Below are 21,138 nucleotides of genomic sequence, written 5' to 3'. Positions count from 1 at the left end.
ACGTGTTTGGTCTCCCTCCGGACTGGGAGCCCCTTGAGGACAGGGGCTGGTTGATTTCTCTCCTCGTGCAAACCAGACAGGCCGTTACGGTTTCCCTGATTACATTCTGGGAGTTTAGCAATCGGGGGCGGTGCTTTTGAACGTTCAAATTCATCCATGTACCCCAATAGCACCCCTCCCCCAGGACGTGGGCCGCTACGCACAGCTCCCCCCTACGCGGCCGAGCCTTCCTTCCCCGGGTGCTGGGCGCTGGTGAGTGACGGAGGGAGGGCGCGCTCGTCCTACCTTCAGCCTCCACAAAGGGTACGGCGAGTCCGTGTCACGGTTGAAAAACCTAGTTGTCTTTGTCCCCGCGCTCAATAAATATTCAGCCGGCAAACCCTGTGTCTGTGAGATATACCGAATCTGCAAGGAAAGATGAGAAGGAGGTCAGAGTGTCTCCCGTCACCGTACGCATGGCATATTAACGGCTCTAGTGCCTTGGAGAGAAATACAGTGTTGTAGGGAAAGGAGAAGCAGAAAACAGAAAAAGGGAAAAGGAAGGGGAATAAAGAGGGGGAAGCAAGCCAAAGGGACACCCCACGACCTCACCCCCGTGCCGTGTCGCAAGCGAACCGCTGGTCCAGAGGAGGCGGGAGCGGCTGCCGTGGGGACCTGTGCCACCTGGACCCACCTGGTCGTACTCCGAGGCGCCCGGGTACAGCGGCCAGCCCAGGAACAGCTCCGCAATGACGCAGCCCAGGGACCACATGTCAATGGCCTCACAAAACGGTAAACCGAGGATGATCTCAGGGGCCCTAAGGAAGAAGAATGGATGAGAGTATTAGCCGTTGAGAAATGCGGGCAGCCGTTTCGCTATGAATCCGACATTACAGCCTGTCTGCCAAACCCAGGGGGCCATCACGGACGCGCCCCCCCCCACCCCAGCCGAGGGCCCGTGTGGTTCTCTCGCCGTGTGGCAGCGACCCCTCCAGTCTTGGGCCTGGTCCTCCCACCAGCAGGGGCCCCGGCCAGGTGGCTGGTCTGTGGCTCTGGGGCGGACCGAGAGGGGTCCCCACCAGTTGATTCCATTACTGTTGCACCCCAACCAGATGAGCTCAGAACCACTGTGGGGGAACCCGGGAGCTCTCTCCTGCAGCTGAGAACTCGGGAAACCGATGTTTAGAGAATGCCCGGGTTTCACAAAGGAATTCTCATGTACAGGTATTCTATTTTCAATAATATACTGCATAAGACAAGTTGCCTCCACCCAGAATAATGGGATGAAATCCAATACCCGTCCTTGCCACTGATCCCTTTCTTAGGAGTTTGTATCCCACTTTCCCTAGGAAATCCTCTTTTTATTCACTTCTAAAAAGCTTCTAAAAAATTCTCTAATACTGCAATTACAGAGCCGTGTTCATGAACACCAGGCTGGTTATCGGTCAGAATTCCACTCTGAACCCGTCCCCCACTGCAGGAGCGGTGGCCCTTCGCACACCAGGGAAGGTTCCCCGCTGGAGCTGCCGCAGGGACTCGCCTGAACTCGGAACATTTCACCTGTGGTCAGTCATCAAACCCAGAGGGACCAGAATGCATCTTGTTGTCTAAGCATCTGCCGTCATTAGGCAGGGGTGCGTTTCGGGGAAACCGAGCTCCGAGTACGAGCGATGAGCACAGATTGTGTTTTTAAAAATGTGGCTCCAGGCACTCTGGGGGGTAGGACACACACTAGCCCACCTTCTGTTTCCTCTCAACACCCCCCCACTCGATTCCCCCGTGAAGCCCCCCCAGCCTGCCCTTGCAGCAGCCCAGGGCGGGCATGAGGGAGCCAGGGCCTTCGCTGCCCAGGTGACGCTCGCCCGTGTCGCTCGAGGGCGGGGAGGAAGGGTGTGATCAGAAACCACCTCCGCTCGCCTTGGTGCTTCGAGCTGAATTATTCCCCACTTTGCTCCTATAAATTTGCTCTCGCTGCTAACATTTGTCCCTCTCCATAACAGTACTGAACAGACAAAACCAAACCCAAAAGGTCCTGTTACAAAGTCTTGATTTTTCGCACGTGCAAAGGAGTGTCTGCCCGTCCTCCGAGCTGGAGATCAGCGCCCTGCTGGGTGCCTGTAGGGGCTGGAGCCCGGGCAGCGAGACGAGACGCGACTCTCCCCCAAGCCAAGCCTGCGTCCCCCCAGGAGGGTGGGGGAGAGGGCCCCCGGGTTCCTTAACGGCCAGTCCTGTCCCTGTCCCCTCCAGCCGACACCTTGATCTGGGACTTCCGCCTCCAGAAAGCAAGTGTCTGTGGTTCTAAGTCACCCACCATCGTGTCCACACCCACGGGTTCCAATCCCACGCCTATTTCCGAATGGCTGTCCTCACCTGGAGCCTTTCTCAGCCCCAGCTGTACATCCTGACGGCCCGACATCGCCGCCAGGATGTTTCACCATCAATCCGCGCGAACGTGGTTGTCTAGGAGGGGACTGTCCCCACCCCCAGCTCATCGCTGCCACCACCGCCCTGCTGCTCCTGGGAATGACCCGAGTCCTCTCTCCCCCGCTTTGTCCTCACCACCCGACCCATCAGCAAGACCAGCTCCGGGGTACACCTCAGACTGGGCCCCTATTCCCCACCTCGGCTGCCCCCACGCCGGCGCCGCCAGCCACCCCGTCTCGCCCGGCCACCCCATCTCACTCGGAGCTCCCTGCCCGATGCTCCCTTCCTCCGATCCGTGCTCCGCGCAGCAGCCGAGTGGCCGCGTCACCCCTCCCCTGGCCTCCAGCCCTGCAAAGGCTCCCCACTCAGAACGAGACCTAATCCCTCCCACGGCCCGCAGGGCCCCCCAGGATCGGTCCACTCTCCCAGTTCTCGAAGCTCCAGTCCAGCTGGCTTCCTTTCAGTGCCTCAGATACCTAAGTGGCTGCTGGGCCTGGGCCTTCATGCAACGCTGCTGCTGCTTCTGCCTCCCCCGCGCTCTCCGCCGGCTGCCCCCTTCTCCCCCTGCAGACGCAGCGTCATCGCCGCCGCCACAGACGGGCCTCCCTCGACACCGGTCAGTGTCCAGCTGCAGTGCCACGCAGGTCGCTGGGCAGCGCGTGCCCAGTGACCCGCCGGCTGCCTCTTCCCGCTGCTCAGCCCACGAGGCAGCAGAGCGCCCGGCGTCTGGTGGCCACTTGGTCCGTCAGGATTTGCTGCTGGAATAAACCTCTGTGAAGCATATAAGGAAGTGCTGAAATACGCGATTCCGGTGGGAAGGTCTACAGGGAGCACGAACAAAGGAGAGTAGACGGGGCTTGGTCTCCGTGATGGGATGGAAGCTTGGGCCCAGAGGGCAGGGGTCAGCCCGAGGAGGGATGAGCCTCTGCCCCAGGAGCGTGCACCCCGAGACGGGTGTGCGCCTGCAGCCCATGCTCCCCTGAGCAGCGCCAGCTCTGAGGGTCGCAGGGCACTATCTGCAGGTGGCTCCCCAAAATCACAGCAAAAAAGCCAAGGGGAGTAGCAGGGGCAGAGAAGGCCCCCGAGAGTCAGCTCCCCACAGCCTCTCTCTGCTTCACTCTCTCTCGTGTCCAGCTCGCCGCTCGGCTGCCACTGCCGCGGGCGTGGCCGAGCCCTGGGCAGCCCAGGCCCTCTGTAAGCCCCACTGGTCTCTCGTCTGTGGTTCCAGCCTTTCCCAGTCTACCCCGAGGCTCCTCCTCACCCACAAGGATGCGCCCTTTCCTCCGTACCCACGATACGCCAATATAGCTTGTCCCACCCCCCCCCGCCCACCCCACTTTCTGACTCAGACCTGCACTGCCCACCTTCTCTGCGCTGGTACAACCAGTGAAATGAAGACTCGAACACGACCCACCAGATGGGTCCCACAGAGAAGAATGGAGCACCCACCGCTGTTCTGGACACACGTCCAGGTACCTGCCCGCGCGAACCCTTCTGAAGCACACCCAGCGATGCCGTACAGAGGTCGGCTCGGCACCCAGGCCAGGCGCCCTCGGGCGAGGAAGGCGCTCCTCCACCTGGCCCCCAGAAATCCTCAGGGGGCTGGAGGCCTTTCTGCTGTGACCCGGCATCTGCCGGCCCCAGCTCTGCTAGTGCAGAAGGCTCCGAGCTCCTGGAAGTTCAAAGTCAAGTCTAGAATCTGCTTCCTCTTGTTCGGCACACCTGAAGCCCATGCTACGCACAGTGGTGGCTAAGGCTACTCGTGCTGCAGTGACGGAGACGCCAGTCTTGCCCATGGTTATTCTTAAGCCAGATTTGGGGTTGAGCTCCATTCGTTCACTCATGTGCTCGAATGCTCAGCCTCCGTTCCCTAAGCACCTACTACGTGCCACGCACTGTGCCGGGTGCTGAAGGGGGACGACCAGACCAGGTGCTCCGGCACCTCCAGCAGTCCACTGTGTGGTCGGAGGCAGCAGCATGCCAACCGCCCCCACCCGACGTGCCGAGCGTGTGCCTGGCACACGAAGGAGGGACTTCTTGGGGCAGCGAGACAGAGCAGGGAGGGCTTCCCGGGAGCAGCTCCGAGCTGAGTCGTGGTGAGCGGACAGGAAGGGGTGGTGCCAGCCACAGGGCAGGGTCAGTGCACACCCCGACCCCACGTCACCGCTGTGTCTCCAGCGCACCTGGGGCATGGCAGGCGCTCTCCACACATCTGTACAAGGAACGCACCTTTCTGTTTCAACCCTGACGCTGGCACCGTCTCCTTGGCAACCCTTCCGGTGACCAGAGGCAGACAACTTGGCCTTTCTGTTTCAACGTTTGTCTGCTTTTTTTTTTTTTTTTAATCACATTCTGGTTTCTTCCACGGAGGCCGTTTCTGTTCTCAGTTCGGTTCCGCAGCAGGCAGGACTGCTGGCTGGAGAAAACCCTCCCCGTCAAGCTCGGAATCGCCATCCCGGTGACAACTCATCCCCCTTCACTCGCCACCCCCGGAATCAGGATCGTCTTACAGTTTCCCCAAAATCGCTATTTTGGGACACAGAAGATGCTTTAACCATACACAAGGTGTCAGACAAAATTTACACCTGAGAGAGAGGAACTGTTCCCTTCTAACCTTCCCATCGCAAGACACTGAAAATTCTTGTTTTTTAGAGAAAGAGAATAAACAACCGCCATTTCCGACACATTGATTACTGAAGCTTTGATAGGTCGCCCCGCCAGCTCTCCTGACGGTGCTCACAGCCAACAGCGCATTCCGGGGTCACGCCCAGGTCACGTGGCCCTGCGGGGCAGTGACCCGACAGAGGTGGGAGAACACACCCATTGACCACGCACACTCGGGGGGCCCAGTGCTGTCGCGTTCCATCTGCACCCGGCACCGGGCCGGCACGCAGCAGGCGATGGACAAACATCACACCACTCACTGGTACTATGTCCAAGGCCCTGTCACAACGCTGCATAAAGGGCATCATTTTAAAAGCCCACTTGCTTCTGTCCACGTTGAAACACAAGGACATCTCTGTTTAAATATACTAAAGCATACAAATGAAACACTTTTTGTTTTCATTTATGTACCTAAAAAAGTACAAAGGTTAATAACCAACAACCAAGCACAAGTACCTACCACCCAGCTTTAGAGAGAAAGCTGCCTGTCCACAGCTCCCCACACCCTCCTTGCACGGGGAAGGGGGACCCTCACTCTGCAGCCCCTTTCACGGTACCTCCCCTTGCTCCCCCAAGCTCCCCGGCCAAGCAGACGGCCAGAGTCACCGTCTCGACCATCTGCACGGCACGCTAATAAAACAAGTGCAAGGTTCACAGCCACTCCCAACTTGGGCAATAAATCTGCAATACTAATCAGAGAGCACAGGAAGGACTGTGCATTTCTGGAGAAATGTTACTCAATTTCTCCGAGTTTTTATTTCGCCATCTATGAAATGTGATTATTAATCTTGCTTTTTCCCTTGTCTCTGGAGCAGCTCATGAAGATAAATTACGGTCGGTGGAATTATAGAGCAGTTTGAACTCCTTGGAAGCAAGACGCTCTATTAGCCCACGGTACTTTATAATCACTGATGTTAGAAGGTGCACTCGCATCAAACTGCAGCAGGAAGGCCCGCTCCCACAAATATATGCAGATTGAAGGTAACCTCAGCATGGCTGGGGCAGAAGCAATCGCAATGTGAATTGTATTTCAGATGGGTTGTTAAATCTTATGCTTGGTTCCACCGCAAAAACAGCAGATTTGGAAATGCTGACACGAACTCTGAGCCACTATTGCAGCTACTGGAGCTGGTGACCCAGAATGGGGGGCGAGGGATTACATCGAAGCAACACAGGACCCGAGAAACAGCGGGGACCTGAGGACCGAGGACAGGGAGGAGGCGACTTCAGAGAAATTGGCCCCCACGCCTGGAGGACCTGGACAGAGTCAGCCTAAAGGGAGAGCGCTGGAGAACAGCTTGGGCAGCCCACGGGGCAGGGAACGCGCCCTGTGCCCGCCTGCAGGCTGCCGGGAAAATGGGGAGCAGCACCCCCAGAAGGAGTCGTCGTCCCATGTCTGGGGACCCAGGGAGGTCCGAGCAGGGATCTAACGTTGACGGAGGCCTGGGGAATGAATCCAAGGCCGGCCTGAGGTTTGACTGTGAAAGACACAGCTTCCTCACTGCACTGGAGAGAGCAGAGAAATGGCTTTGACTCTGGCTGGGGTGCTAGGGTGATGAGAAGGACAAAGGGACCCAGGGCTGGAAGCTCCCGGAACGAAACGCAGGGCGAGGCTGACCGGGAGCCCACGCACTGTTAGCCTGCACTGGGCCGAGGGGATGAGGACACTGTCCTGCAGTGGCCTAACCGACCACCGTGGACCCTGCAGTCTCTAGACCCTCCCCCAGAGAGCATTCTTGCCTGGTCGTGTGTGAAGATGGCCTCGAGGTGGAGAGAGAGCTACGCCCAAGGAGCAAGGCTCTGAACTCAAAGGGGAGCGGGGACAGACACCCCACTCGGGCCTGTGGGTGCTCCTGGCGTGACGTTACGCACCCAAAGAAGTCGCAGCAGGGATGTCCCGGAAGTTCCGAGTCAGGGCCACGGCTGACGGCCATAAAACTGTGTGCTGCTGAGGACCATTCAAGAGCCTCCCCAGCAATTCTGTCGGGACTGAGCCCCTCCAGACACCACCCGGAGCAATGCCCGGAGTGTCAGATAGGATGAGGCGTCGCATGCACGTGGGGCACACAGAAGCGCGGTTTGGCCTGGATGCCGACGTCGCCCTCAAGTCACGCTTGGACAGCCCCCCGCCCCAAGGAAGCTGGCTGCCTCGATTCAACCGACCGTCTGCAGGAGAGTGTGAGCATCGAGGGGCACGCTCTTTGTGAGCTGTGGGGGTCGCCAGTGAGTATCTTGGCTCTGAACGGACCTTCCTGGTACGCACATACATCTATCTGTGAATATACATAAATAAAACTTTATTTAGCCACCCCATGCTGATCCACTGTTTCCAGCGCTGCTTCAACTCTGCACAGAGCGGTGTCAAAGTCTAGCTTTCTAACTTACACACCGGGGGAAAAGGCTGGATCTCAAACTTACCTGCCTAGAATCTGCAAAGGCTTCTGATGATATTGCTGTAAACTGGAAACCAGTTCTGGGATGTCCAGAGCATATCCTGATGTTAGCCAATAAATTCCTAGAAAATCTTAATGAGATTGAAGAGAAATCTCATCTCTCTTAAAGAAATCTCATTCCTCTGTCCTGGGAAGAGCCGGCTTGGACCGCACAACGGGCCATGTCCAAGATGCTCGCACTGTCCTGTAACTCCTCACCCTCAGGGAGTGTGCCGCATCTCCTGTGCCTGTCCCCAGCCCAGCACCCCCCAGCCTGGTCTCCGGTGCCTTTTCCACGCAGCCCAGCGTCGCTGAGGAAAGCCTGTCCTGCTAGCCGCCGCCCCACAGGACGGCAGCATCACCAGGGGTTGGGCTCACACTTTTCGCCAAACTACGTGCTCAGTCAATGACTGCCAGAGCACCTGCCAACCCAGGAAACGGAAGCACAGGTGCCTGCCTGTGTCTGCGCACAGCGACCCTTTTTACTCACACACTGCCCCCACGTTCCCGCCCTGTGCCGTGCCCCCTCCCAGCGGCACTCGGTGGCGACGTGCAGCCTGCGCCCCAGTGGGCCCCACCGCTCTGGGATGCGGGCACCTGGACACGTGAGCTGGACAGGCCCTCCACCTGACGCCGAGGGGCTGGGCTCCGGGGCCTGGGGCTGGGAAAGTGACCCAGCTGGCTGAGTGACACAGAGGACCAACCTCAGACATTCTTTTCAGTTCCTCTGGTCAATTGTTTCCCTTCTGCTTTGTTGTCAGTCCGCTGACTGCAGCTGAGGGCTGAAACTGTGCATTGAGAGCTTCCCCAGGAAGCCTGCCGATCCCAGGAAGGTCTGACCCGAGTGGCCCTGTCCCCTGCTGTCACTGTTCAGCTTCCCGCGCCCACCCCTCTTTTCTCCACCCTGGGAGGGAGTCTGGCATTTCAGTTCCCGTGGGTCACCTGGAAACACAGCACCTTCACTTCATTCACGGTGGTGACGGGTTCCCCGCACACAGAGTGCAGGCGGGGGGAGGCTGGCCTCTTTCCCGCCAGTCAATCAACTCAAGGCTCACCCTCCACCCCAGAGAAAAGCATACTGAGAAGGTAACGTCTCTCATATGCAACTTCATCGATGCAAACACAAAACTTCTCATTAGCGAACGTTTAGCTCTGACTGGCTCGCAGCGAGTACACAACAGTGTTTGTTTGTGGGATGTGCGAATGAACCAGCACAAGGCTGAAGCGCCCTGAGGCTCCCTACCGGGGTCCCCGTGCCTGAACCGGGGGGAGGGGCGCCCAGCATTGCCAGCTCCCAGCCAGTGCACCATAACAGACACAAGCCTCATCCTTGGGGGCACTTCCCCGTCCGGACAGCCCCGCCTCGTCACGTGGCTGTGGGGCGGACGCCTGGGGTGGTCTGTATGGCCGATGGCCCGGGGCTGCAGATGGGACCCTGCTCCTCCTTCGAGAGGGAGACCGCAGTCGGTGTCACTGCCTGGAGCCGCACGGTTGAGACAGCAGAAGCCAGAAACCTGAGCTGTGAAAGACAGCCCCGTGAGTGAGGGTGTCGAATACATGTTGGGGGGTGCATTTCCGCTGCAGCCACCAGCATGCCCCCAGATCCTCAGCCCCTCCTTCCCTGAAGGAGGCACTGCTGACGGAGAATTACCGAGAAAGAGGGTCTGAAGCCCACTAATACTCCGTGTAAGCCAGTTTTCAAATAAAGCCCAGAGCCCCCCTGGCCGTCGCAGCTGGCTCTGACCTAGGAGAGCAGGACGCGCTGTCTCCCAGCGGCGTGGCTCTGACCCAGCGCTCGGCTGTGGGCGGGGTCGGGGAGCCAGGCGGATGGCGCTGGCCTCGCTCTCTGGGGGAGCGCCTCTCCCCCGAGACCAGGCCCGCAGGAGGGGCCCGAGCACACACGCTCCACCCGATGCTGCAGCAGGAAGCACGGCAGAGTGGACTTCACCGCGGCCCGCGGGCACCTGCCGCGGCCGCAGGAGGAGGGAGCGCCCACGCGGCAGCTGTGTGTTCCCGCAGGAGCTGGGAGCCACAGTTTCGCCAAACACCGCGGGCACACCTTCCAGCTCTTCCGCCAAGGGCGGCTTATTCGGGGGAAACCTTCCGCTATTCAACTTTTCCTAAAGACGCTGAAAAACAACAAGCTGAAGGAACCCAAGTTTGCTGTCTTGAGTTTGGGTCACGGAGGAGAAGTTCAGCTGGCTCCTCACAGCGCCCACTAGGGGGCGCCGGAGGGCAGCAGACTCGCTCTGAGAGGCGGCTGAACTTGCACTCGCACGGCACAGAGGGGTGGCCCCCACCGGGGACGGCCGCTGAACCTCACAGTGAGAAGTCCACACCAACTGTGGGCAGGGCCGGGGGACGCTTCTGTCTGTGGCAGGGGAGCCAGCTGTCCCTAGGCGAGGATCCCTCTGCCCCTTCTCCGCGTAATCTGCTTTTCTCGTCCTGACAATGGGGCCTCTTTATAGTCCAGGGGCTGGGACGCTGGCACATGCCTTCAGAACAGAGCGGGCTTCAGCAAGAGAGATTAGAAGTCCATCTTGTTCTCTTGTGCACCGAACACGACACTAGCCAAGGGAGCTAACCAGCGTGCGGGAGCAGGGAGCTGCCACATGTCAGCTGGAGTTTACGAGATAAAGTGATAAGAAAGGCAGAAAGGAGCAAGGGAGAGAGGGAGGGAGGGAGGGAGGAGGGACTTACTTGGTGGGAACGAGACAGGAACAGGGTGGGGGAGTGTGCAGTCGGTGGGGATGGGGCCCCAATACCCCAGGGCGCCCCCTCCACCCTCCACCCGTTTCCTCCACGGGAAGCACCTCTCTGGCCACCGTCCGAGGCCTTCCAGGGTCTCACCTCTCGTCTCACCTCTGCCAGAACACTTCCCTGACTGTCTGTTTTCCTGCCTCCCTGCAGCTTATCTGTGGCCGATTCATCCCTTGCACTCATCCTTGCACTGACAGTTACTAGTTTTAAAAAACGAGAATAACCTATAACCAGCTTCTCACCGGGGCTGGAAGCATCTGGAGGCAGCGGACAGCGCGTTACTTCTCTCCGCGCACCTCGAGGTGCCTGGCACCATGTGTGGGGGTGGGGGGGCGCCCTCCACAGACCCCGGTCGTCACGGTTGAGGTGGAGGAGGCTACGGGTTCATGATCTGTTTCCTGCCACCAAGCACCAGCAACACCCAGATGTTCGCCGGACTCATGCGACTGATTATCCGAGGAAGGGGCAAAAACAGGGATTCCTTACCACTTGCTTATTTACGTACGTATATATTTATTTTTAAGGAAAGAGAAAGGGTAGGAGCAAGCAAGCTCTTTCTAGTTCCTCTCTGATAAGGAGGATTTCCGTGGAGGCATATGAATAGAAACCGATAAAGCTCCCCTTGTTTTTAATGGGAGAAGCTTGACATAGGCTTTGTCTCTTTAAAAAATATTTCAGCCAGGAGTGGTGGGTGAAAGAGGAGAGACTGTCTGGAGATGAAGAAAGAAGTAACAAGTGGAATGTGGAAGAGAGGAGGAGGCAGCTAGGGAGATTTAAAAAAAAATCAACGAAAAAAACCCCTGCTAGCAATTACGCGGATGTTTGAAAGAATGGTGGTGACGATCGGTGTCAAGAGCTCAGTTTCTTTTCTGCCAAAGAATGAAAGTTTTGAAATATCACTTAAATGTCATTTAATGGAGCTCCTCGGGCTTGCCTCTGCGGAGAGTGGGCGGCGTCATTCGGTAACTCGGTCTCTGCACGTATGTACCTCGGCCTGCCCTGGGCTCCCTGGGAGGTCGGAAGGTCCTCGAGGAGACAGCACCAACGTCTGCTTCTTAAGGAAGCGCTCAGTGGCCTGCCTGCAGCCCACAGGGTCGCCCTGTGGGGGCTCCACCAGCACCAGCCAACTAAATGCGGCGAACCCAGGCCCGCCCCCGGGCCTGCAAGGCTCTGACACTCAGCTGTCAAGTTCCTTTCCATTCGGCCTCCAAAAGAGGTTGTTTTTCAAGAAACAAAACAACCCTAAATGACCCCAAAGATCCAACTCCAGATTCCGTTCCGAGGCTTGCTCAAACAGCTCTGCCTGACTCTTGGGCAACGCTTACTTGGGCGGACACTGAGCGGAAGCCTCCCCTCTTCTTGGGTTCCCTGACTTGCCAGGGGCTGACAGGCGCCTCACAGAGCCCGAGGTTGCGGGCCTGCTCGGGGCGGGGGGGCGGGGCGGGGGGCGGGGGGGCTGCTCAAGTTCAGACCGGGGAAACCGACGACTGGGTGGGACTGGGTGGAGGGAGGTACGGAGGGCACAGGGCGGAGTGTTCCGGGCTGCAGAGAGGAGAGGCCGATGACAGAGACGGCACCCCGCCCCCCCAGCCTTGCTGTCCCCTCTAGAATCGCATCCACAGCTGACACGTGAGTGAGCGCCCTCCTGCACGCACCTTAACATCTGGTTAAACGACTCTGACCTGCAAGCTGGAGCTCAGGGCCCCTCGCCAGCCCCCTCATCCCGCCCACTGAGCAGCCGCAGCCCGTGTGCACTTCTCCTCACCGCCTGCCTCCGTGTGGAGGACCGTTCTCAGGACGGTCTCGCTGGGCCGGGGGAGGGGAAGGCTGCTGCAGGGGCATTTTCCTTCCCTGCGCATCCCGTGCTCAATACGGACAAATATTTGTGAAGCCTCTGCGTTTCCCATTAATACCGGGATAAGGTAATTAGCGACGAGATTTTTCTAGGGGAAGCAGCAAAGCTCAGGGGAGCTGGGGGTGGGGTGGGGTAGGGGAGAAGCAAACCCCCAAACGGAAGAGCAGAAATGCTAAAAGCTGGCATCTAAAGGTATTATTCAAAAACAATATGGGAAGAGGCAGAACTGTATTTCCTCTGTTCTTCTAAGGGGAAGTTCAGAAAAAGGTCAGAAAGAGAACAATGCAGGCCGTCTATCACAGCAGCCTCTAACCTAGAAAGGTTACTTACGCACTGCGGCCGCATTTCTCAATTCCGTACTCACCCCCACACCCCCACGCGTGCACACACACACACACAGCCCGCACGCGCCACCGCAGCCTCATGAATTATACATTCCATTTCCATTTGCCGACACCCGGATGTGGTGACCACCGCCCTGGCGGGGTGGCGGGGTGGGCGGGGGGTGGGGGGGGATAGGCTGAGGCTGGCCCCTCCCCCAGGTGCACAGGCAAACGTTCCACGTGGGTTCTGCTTGTTTGACCTTCAATTCCCAGTCGAAGGTTTTGTTTATCGAACAAATAAGAACGAGCTACCAGTGGAAATTTCCCTAAGGGAAATCACGCTGGGGCACCTCTCCTTCCCCTTAACATTTTTATTCCGGCGAAATCTGGCTGAAATGAGCATTCAGAGTGGTCTCGGAGGAGGCAAAGGCAATGTGCAGGGTGTGTGTGTGTGTTTAGAAGCAGAAGCACCAATAGTGCCCACTCCGTCCTCCTGAGCTGGGGTGGCAGGCGGGAAAGGGGGTACCAGAAATGGATGCTGTGGCAGGAGCTGGAGCGGCCCCTCTCCCCGAGGCTGGATTAACTGGCACCCCCCCCCCCCCCAGGCCAGAGAGCCCCAGGGAATCGCTGGGGCGGGGGTGGGGGCTGGGTGCACGAGTGCTCTTAATGTATCAAAGGGGACACGCCTGTCCGTCCAGGATGCTGCTGCTTGGGGATTTTCCTTTCGAATCTGGACAAGGCATCAGGCTCCGTGCAGCGGTGTCACGTCAGGCAACCGAGAGCACGTGCGGGCGCGGAATGCCGGGAGCGGACAGAGGCCAGCCGTGACGGGGAGGCTCCTGGAGGCCCAGACGGCACACTCCAAGAGGTGACGCAGGCGAAATCTTTCAGTTTATTTTTAAAGAAATGACTGAGACCCATTTAGGGCAGACAGCTGTGAGATGGGCTATAAAACCCAGGATATTTAACTTCCGAAGCTGAGCTCGAGAACACAATAGCAAACGGCGTCAGTCTTAGGTCTGAGCTGCGGCAACATGGATGCTGTTTCCTTGGGTTTTCTGGAAAATACACTCTCGGTGTCGGGTCGTTTTGTAAACAGGGTTGACTGAGGGTCCTCTGGGAGCACCGCGGCGCCAGCAGCCTCCACGTGGTCCCCGCCCCCGGTGAGCGGGGCAGACCTGTGCAGCCAAGAGGACGCTGCAGATGTGAGGCCACGGGACCCCTGGACCCGGTCGTCAGAGACACGGCAGCTGCGCCTGCCCCTCTCTCGGACCCCTCACTCCAGGGGGGGGGTGGGGGGAGCCAGCGGCCATGCTGTGAGGACGCTCAAGCAGCCCCGGGGAGGGGCCCACGCGACAAGGAGTGAGGACTCCTGCTGGGTACCAACGCTGCGCTTGCCAGCCATGAGGGTGAGCCACTGGGAGAGGTCCCCCCACCCCGCCCGGCCCTTGCACGACGGCAGCCCTGCTGAGAGCTGGCCTAGCAACTTCCAGAGAGACCATGCATGGAACCGTCCAGCCACGCTGCCCCCGAGTTCCCAGTCTGCAGAGCTGTGAGCTACTACATGCCTGTCTTGTGTGAAGCCACTGGGGTTCGAGGCCACGGGTTACACAGCGACAGAGAACTGATGCTCACGTGTGGCCATACCCCTAAACAGAGCAGGGACCGTGCAAACGCAGCTGGTCCTTTTGACCTTTCGACAAGCCTTCGTCCAGCCTCCGCCTGGGGCCCTGCACTGTGCCGGGCCCTACCCTCCATCTACCCTCCATCTCCATCAGGTGTCTTCCCTGCAGGGGCAGACGCTTGGGATGGGAATCAATTAAACTCCCCCTCGAAAAGGCGGGTGTCACGAGGACAGTGATGCCTGAGGGGAACTTTCAAGCATCCATGCACGTGCAGGAAGGGCTGAAGGGATGGATGGTGCGGGGGTGGGCGGGGGGTGCCAGCTATATCTCACAGGAAGCATCCAATGCGGAGACAGAAAGTGGCCTAAGAGGACGTAACATTTAAAAAAATTATTAACACCAAAAAATTAGGCAATATTTCCTCAAAGTTTGGATTTCCAGCTCCTCTTGAAACGCTAAAACTCTGGCAATGACACATTTGTTCTTGGCGACAACTGGGCTGAGTCCCTGCCCGCTTCAGCGCCACACCTGCACGCCACCTGCTCCATCGTCCCTGCTCACCGGCCTTCCCTGCCCGGCCCTCCTCTGTGGGGGTCTGTGACCCCTGCGCCCCTCCTCCCGCCCGGGGAGAGCGGCTGGAGGCAGAAAGGCAAGGGGAGCGGCCAAGCACAACCGCTGTTTTCAGCGGTGTGCATCGTCGGGGGCACTTCTGAGGGGTGCAAAACCAGCTTCCTTTTATTGTAAATAAGAAAGATCCCGTCAACAGCTGCCCCAGAAGCGGGGGACGCCTTAGAACTAATGAGGAAGATAAAACAATAATTCCACTTCACATCAAACAGCGCGAACGTTCATCGGAGGGCCGTCGAGTTAGGTCCGCGCCGTGTTTGTGCGTGAAGGTCTTCATTAGCCGAGGCCCCGGCCAGGGGGAGCGCGGCGCTGGAGGCCGCTCTGCTGAGCTGGCGTTTTCCCACAACAATAATTTACAATAACAGAGGAAAGGAAGGCTCTGGCGCCATAACTCAGGGAGCATCTGCTGGAGCCTTCCCTCCTGCGAGATACAATAATATGCCCTTTTTTGGCCTTCTCCCAACTCCCCGTTTGAAACAGGATTATAATCAGTTTTCAGAGCGGCTTACTCAGGAATTAACTGGCCAACCATGGGGTAACCGATGCCGGGGCAGTTCTGTGCAGTCTTTGCACATTTTTAGAAGAGAAATGTGATGTTAACAAGCATTGTGCTCTTAAAAATACTCTTTCTGAACAGTCCAGGGCAGAGAGGGAGGAGGGGGGCCTGGTATGCTTAAAATGCTGCCCGAGGTGGTTTTATGTTAAGACAGCAGGAGAAAGACACTCTCCGGCCTCCTCGCCCCTCCTCGCCCCACCCCACCCCGCACTCAGGGAACACCACCGAGTGATTATGTGGTAAACTCATCACCAGTATTCACTGAGCTCGTTGTGTGTTCAAGACGCAGCTAGACGGTGATACAAAGTCCTGGTTTCTGTTCTCAAGAAGCTTAGCATTGTCCTGGCTGGGTAGCTCAGCTGGCTAGAGCATCCTCCTGATAGTCTAGGGTTGTGGGTTCAATCCCCGGTCAGGGCACATGTGAGAATCAACCAATGAACGCATCAATAGGTGAAACAACAAATCTATCGCTCTCCCCGCTGCCATCTCTCTCTCTAAAAGAATAAAAAAAAAAAAAGCAGCTCAGCATCTGGTGTACATGTACAGAAGATGAGCACAGACAGAGGTCATGTATGTCAGGGGCCAGCTAAGTTGACAGAGAACAAACACTGTCTTCCAGTCAGCCCATGTTCACTGAACATCTACTATGTGCTGGGCACTGAGTACCTGGCAATGGACAGGAAAGACAGTCCCTGATCTCACGGAGATTAAAGTCTAGTGGGCTTTGGTAGACGCACTCCAGGCTGGGAAGAAAGGGGGAGGACTCACAAGGGTGGGATTTAACACAGCCGTTAGGGATGGGGACACTTTGGGGGGTCTGGAGGAGGAAGGCGGCCTGCAGGCCAGAGAGCAGAGAGCGAGCGAAGGTGCAGCGGCAGCCGCAGGAAGGAGCCGGGAGAACAGGGAGGGAGGGGCACGAGGGAGGGGCGCTGAGACCGGGGCTGCGAACAGAACGCTGGGACGCTGGGCCTGCACTTCCTGGGCCCAGCCCCGGGGGGAGACGGTAAGCTATTCTTTGATTCCTTCATCAAAGGCCAAGGGTGTCTGTCTCTAAACGTGAGTAACTGGAAACGGTGGTACCAAGGATCGTTCAACGTTGTGAAATGGACAGTGGGTTTGGAGATTTTATGGGACAAGTCCCGCCTCTCACGCCGCCACCACATGCTGTAAGAGCGTGACACAGAGACCCACGAGAGACGGCCGTGGACAGGTGAGATGCCAGCAGAGGAAGCGAGCTACCACAGCTCCGAGAAGCACAGCCTGGGACGACCTGACCCGGAGTGACGGAGTCCCCCGGTGTTGTGTGGCACTGGCTGAGTGTTCCACCTGGACAATGTCTGTTGCTTCGGAAAGGCTGGCAGAAAGCAAACCGCGCTCCCTTGGCCCTCAGGACTGTGTCTGTAATAATGCAGCGACAGTTTCAGGCACTTGCGTAAGGGATAAAGCAGCAAAACCGGCGGGGACCTGAGGGGCCCACGTGGGTTCGTGGGTTTAATGGCATAGGATCCACATCCAAGTTGCTGCTCCGAGAACGAGACTCTACACGTTAAACACCATTAGCCCTGGCCGGGTAGCTCAGCTGGTAAGAGCATCACCCCAATATGCTCTTGGGGTCAGGGCATATACGAGAAGGGCATATACAAGAAGCAGTTACTGAATGCATAAATAAGGAGAACAACACATCCATGTTTCGCTCTCTCTCAAAAACAAAATCGTTAAAAACGCATCTCTGGGACTGCTGAATGCATTTAGAAAGGAGTGGACCCCTGCAGTGGGCTCGGTCACGGCCAAGGCTTTACAGAGCCCGTCATATGGTCCCCCGGGGCCTCCCCTTCAAAGGCGCCCCGTGAGGTCCCCATGGAGCGGGCGCAGTGATTAGTGAGAGATCAAAAACTCATCAGGGAGGACAAGGGAGTTGTGCCTTCTTATAAGCCCAATAAAATTCTGATATTTTTAAAAGCTTGCACATCTTGATATTCCTGCTGATAGCAACTCTCGAACCACTCCCCGCATCACCCACCCAATATTTATTTTGGGAGCAGTTAAAGTCAAGAGAAAAGCTATCAAAATGAGTTAAACAAAAGCTGCTGAAGGGATTCCCTGCAAGTGGGAGGCTGAGTAGGGTGATTTCTGGAGTTCTTGCCAACGCCGTGATTCTAGGATTCTATTAATGCTTCCCTCCTGATCACATGCATGGACAGATTCACGGGCGAGGAGCAGTGGGAGGGGGCTCGCCTGCGTGAGGGGCGGTTGCCGCGGTGGAGGGACGCACCGGGAGAGGGGACCGTCTCCGGGGATGAGAGTCCCAGGCCTGGGGCTGACATGCCCATGAGCAAGGTACGGAGCTCGAGGTGCCCAGGAGGTAAAGGGTTAATGGCGACAGCCACACAGGGTCTGCAATAAATGCAAAGCAGGGGAAGAGTGGAGGGAAGTGCTGGAGGAGGCAAACAAATCAAGAGCAAATGAAGCAACTTATGATAAATAAGCAAATATTAATCTTCCCTTTGCAACAAAGGGAAGATTTATCATAAATTAAGTTGCAAGTTCCAGCGCAAAGACGGTTAGGTTAGTGGAGAGTTCCTGGGGGCCTTTCCGTCGGGGAGGGAGGCGCCTGCCCAGAGGCCGGCCCTTCTCTGCAGGGGCTTCTTTGCCTCACCCCACACTGCACTGCGAGGTCTTTGCTCTTGCCCCCCCAACACCGGTCCCAGCCCTCCCTTCCTTAGTGCGCTCTCTCCTCCTCTCCATCGACAGATTGCTCGCACGTAGAGTCTACACAGCCTTCCTCCATTTCCCAAGTAATTCACAGATCCAATTTAAAATGTATGATTACAGTTGTACTTTAGAAACATAACTACCCGTGGATTATAATTCTGAAGCGAGAGCGCTCTCCAGACTGGCCCCCGGAGAACCGAGAGGCGCTGCGAAGGCTGGGGGCGGGGCGGCAGGCACGAGGCCTGCGCGAGGAGGAGGATCCGACGCTGGGTGAGGAGCCCACCCCGGAGAGACCCGGAGACACCGCGCCACTGCGCGTACGCGCCACTGCGCGTACACGCCACCGCGGACCGGCTTCCTTCTTCGGGGATCGCTGCCCTGCTCCTCGGTCTCTACCCTTCGCTCCCTCTGCCTCCGACAGCAAACCCTCTGTTGATGTCTGACTCACTTCGAAAAATCCCCTTGGATCTATTACGTGTTTTGCTGGCTTTCTACTTATTTTCCCCGTCACTGTCTTTCCTTCGCTGGCTCTTTCTTCTCTCGCTTCCTTGCTGCGAACGAGGAGTTCCCCCCTCGCCCCCTGCCACCATCCTGGGGGACTCCTTCCCTGGCAGGTATCAACAGTGAGCCAGCTGCTGCATCTCCAGCCCCTGCCTCCCTTGGGTTCTAGGTCCATCTTCTCAAGGCTGATGAAGCACAGCCATACCTTGGTACTCATCGGCTCCAGGACGCGTCAAACCCTGCACTAATCGCATTTAGATGAGAAACGAGTGTTTCAGCACTCGGCGCTTGCTCGGGACTCCGGGCTCTCGCTAGAACTTGTATGGGTCACGATACCGCCTTGCGAGGGAAAGTGCTTCGTTGTTTGGTACTCGCCGGTTTCAGCACCTGTCACGAGTTCCGGAATGAATCAACAGCAGGTACCGAGCTCCAAAATGGGGCTCCCTTCCAAACCACCCCAGTTACCCCAGTAGAGCCACTTGTTTCTTCACCCCCACAACGAGGGCCCGGAGCCCCGAGCAAGTGCCGAGTGCTGAAACACTCGTTGAGTGATCAGTGTCAAGGTCACTCCTCCCGTGGCCTCGCCCGGATTACTGACACAGGCTCGGGGCTGGGTCCTCTGCCTCTAGTCTTCCCCCTTCCCCACCCACACACTGCTGCCAGATCGGGGCTTCTAGGACGGCTCTCATCGCACCACTTCCTTTCTTCAGGAGCAATCTGCTTATCCCACGAAATCCAAGTTCTAGCGGTGTCCCTGGCCCCGGGGCCGCCATCCCCGCCTCTGTACCCCGCTGTGTTCCTCTCGGCGCAGTTCGAACCTTCCTCCTCTTTCGGGCCGGAATCCTCGCCTCCTACTCCATACTTCTGTGTGCGTCGCTGCCTCCATCTGAAACGCCTTCTCCATCTTTTCTACTCAAATCCCCATCATCCTCCGAGTGCAGTTCTACCCGCCGCCCTGGGAGCAGGGCCCCCACACCTCCCCCAGGCCTCTGCCCAGTTGCCAGCCCCAGGCTGCGCTCTGCCTGCCTTGCCTGCCGACACCCCATGGAAAAGGTCTTCCGTGAGGCAAGTCCGCCTCAGCAGCGCAGATCGAGATCCCCTCAGGGTCACCTGCACGCTCCTCAGACCTCGTCTGTCTGATTTTCCACTTTCCTGGTCCAAATCCCCAGGCCTTAGCGATGCTGAGCGTTCAGACCTCACCTTCCGCCTCCTTATCTCTAGACGGAGCCAGGACCTGTGCATCCTGCCTCCAACCGAATGGTCCCTGGACACAACCTCTGGCTTGCTAGCCCCTCGCCCTTGTTGGTCTCTGGTTACCCAGCCCTGTCTCTGCCCAAGATTCAGTTTCAGTCCCCGCCCCTCACCCCAGAAACTTCTTGGGTGCATTCCAGAACTCTCTCCTTTTCCTTCATTCTCCTTCCATTAAACTTGTGGCAGTTTGATCTCTCTAATTTAAGCTGCAAGCTCCTTGATGAAAAACTAGGGCATCTTCTTTTCGAGGACACCCACATCACCGAACACTGTCACCGCATAATAATAGGTGCTGGCCCAAACACAGCTGGCTGGCTTGTTTTGTCTTGCGCCATGCAAATGGACACTCTTCCTCCAGATGCTCTTTACAGAGTTCTGGATTAGTGATCCCAGAGACTCGGGTGCCACACCTGACTCGGCCACTCACCCACTTTCTGGCGGAGCACTCCTGTGTTATGTGCCCAGGTTGACTCCACTGTGAAACTGGTAAGGACAATTCCCACCTGGGCACCTAATGCACTGGGGTAAAAGGTCAGCCCAGCATCCATCTACGTGGAAGACTGTCTGTTTCACTCACTCACTCAGCCAGTCAATGTGTGCTTGACAAATGACCAGGCGATTCAGTGATGATGAGCCGAGAGTTTTCAAGTCCACTGAATTATTTTCATGGATTGATCTCCACAAGAAATGGAAAAGGCAAAAACAAACTTTCCTCCACAGAAACTAATTTCATGCCAACACTTCCGGACCATACCTGTTTTATAAAACCGGAACTGGGGGAATTTGCCAGGGGAGGGGCTTTGGAAGCACAGATGAGGCTCACTAGTGAAGGAGACAACCAGAGTTTTGACGTGCGGAGCGAAGATGAGGGCGCGAGAAGATCTTGCTTTGTCCACTCCTCATTCCGACTGTCCAAGATGCCCGCTCCCTCCTGCAGAACCCCCGCACGCTGCTACAATGCTTGCTGACGTTGCGTTGGAGAGCTAAGTCTCAGTCACAGGACTGCCAGTCTGTCCCAAGAAGGGCTGTCCCGCCGAACCACAGGACACAGCAAACGACCCCACTAGACAGACAGCAGCACCCCAGGCGGCCAGGAGAGAAGCTGACTCGTATACACAAGGGATGTCCGAGGCTGGGAGGGCTAATTCTCCCCGGGAACCCAGGCTGGGTGTTGACCAATGGACGTATTCCTCACTAAGGTCAGGAGCATGTGGCTGCCCAAAACGACTGGGACCCTGTTTCTTTGCTGCCCCCTGGGGCAAGGGGGCCGGAAGGGGCTGTCTTTATTGAAGAGCACTACCTCAATAAGCTCAGTCGCTTTTCTGTGTCCCTTGAGTCCACATTTCCCTCGCTGGCCTACTTCTTTCCGGGGAGTGGCCCTTCTCCTAAACACCTTCCCTCGCGTGCACCGCGGCCAGGCCATCCAAGC

The 21,138-nt window shown here is 57.4% G+C and overlaps 1 protein-coding gene across 4 annotated transcripts in view; it reads right to left on the bottom strand.

The window, feature by feature from the left end:
• Window positions 1-21,138, bottom strand: part of HIPK2 (homeodomain interacting protein kinase 2) — a 166,547-nt gene that overhangs the window by 47,019 nt on the left and 98,390 nt on the right. For all 4 annotated transcript variants that reach the window (XM_045855529.1, XM_045855530.1, XM_045855531.1 and 1 more), the window contains exons 3-4: window positions 674-797; window positions 286-405 (exon numbers count right to left, since the gene is read on the bottom strand). In XM_045855529.1, the coding sequence (XP_045711485.1) occupies window positions 286-405; window positions 674-797 (244 nt within the window). The remainder of the gene's footprint in view (window positions 1-285; window positions 406-673; window positions 798-21,138) is intronic.

The sequence above is a fragment of the Phyllostomus hastatus genome, unplaced genomic scaffold (assembly GCF_019186645.2).
Source record: "Phyllostomus hastatus isolate PE091 unplaced genomic scaffold, TTU_PhHast_1.1 phas_scaffold_114, whole genome shotgun sequence".
NCBI classification, from domain to species: domain Eukaryota; kingdom Metazoa; phylum Chordata; class Mammalia; order Chiroptera; family Phyllostomidae; genus Phyllostomus; species Phyllostomus hastatus.
The sequence above is the reverse complement of the archived record's forward strand: the minus strand, read 5'-3'. Positions and strand labels throughout refer to the sequence as shown.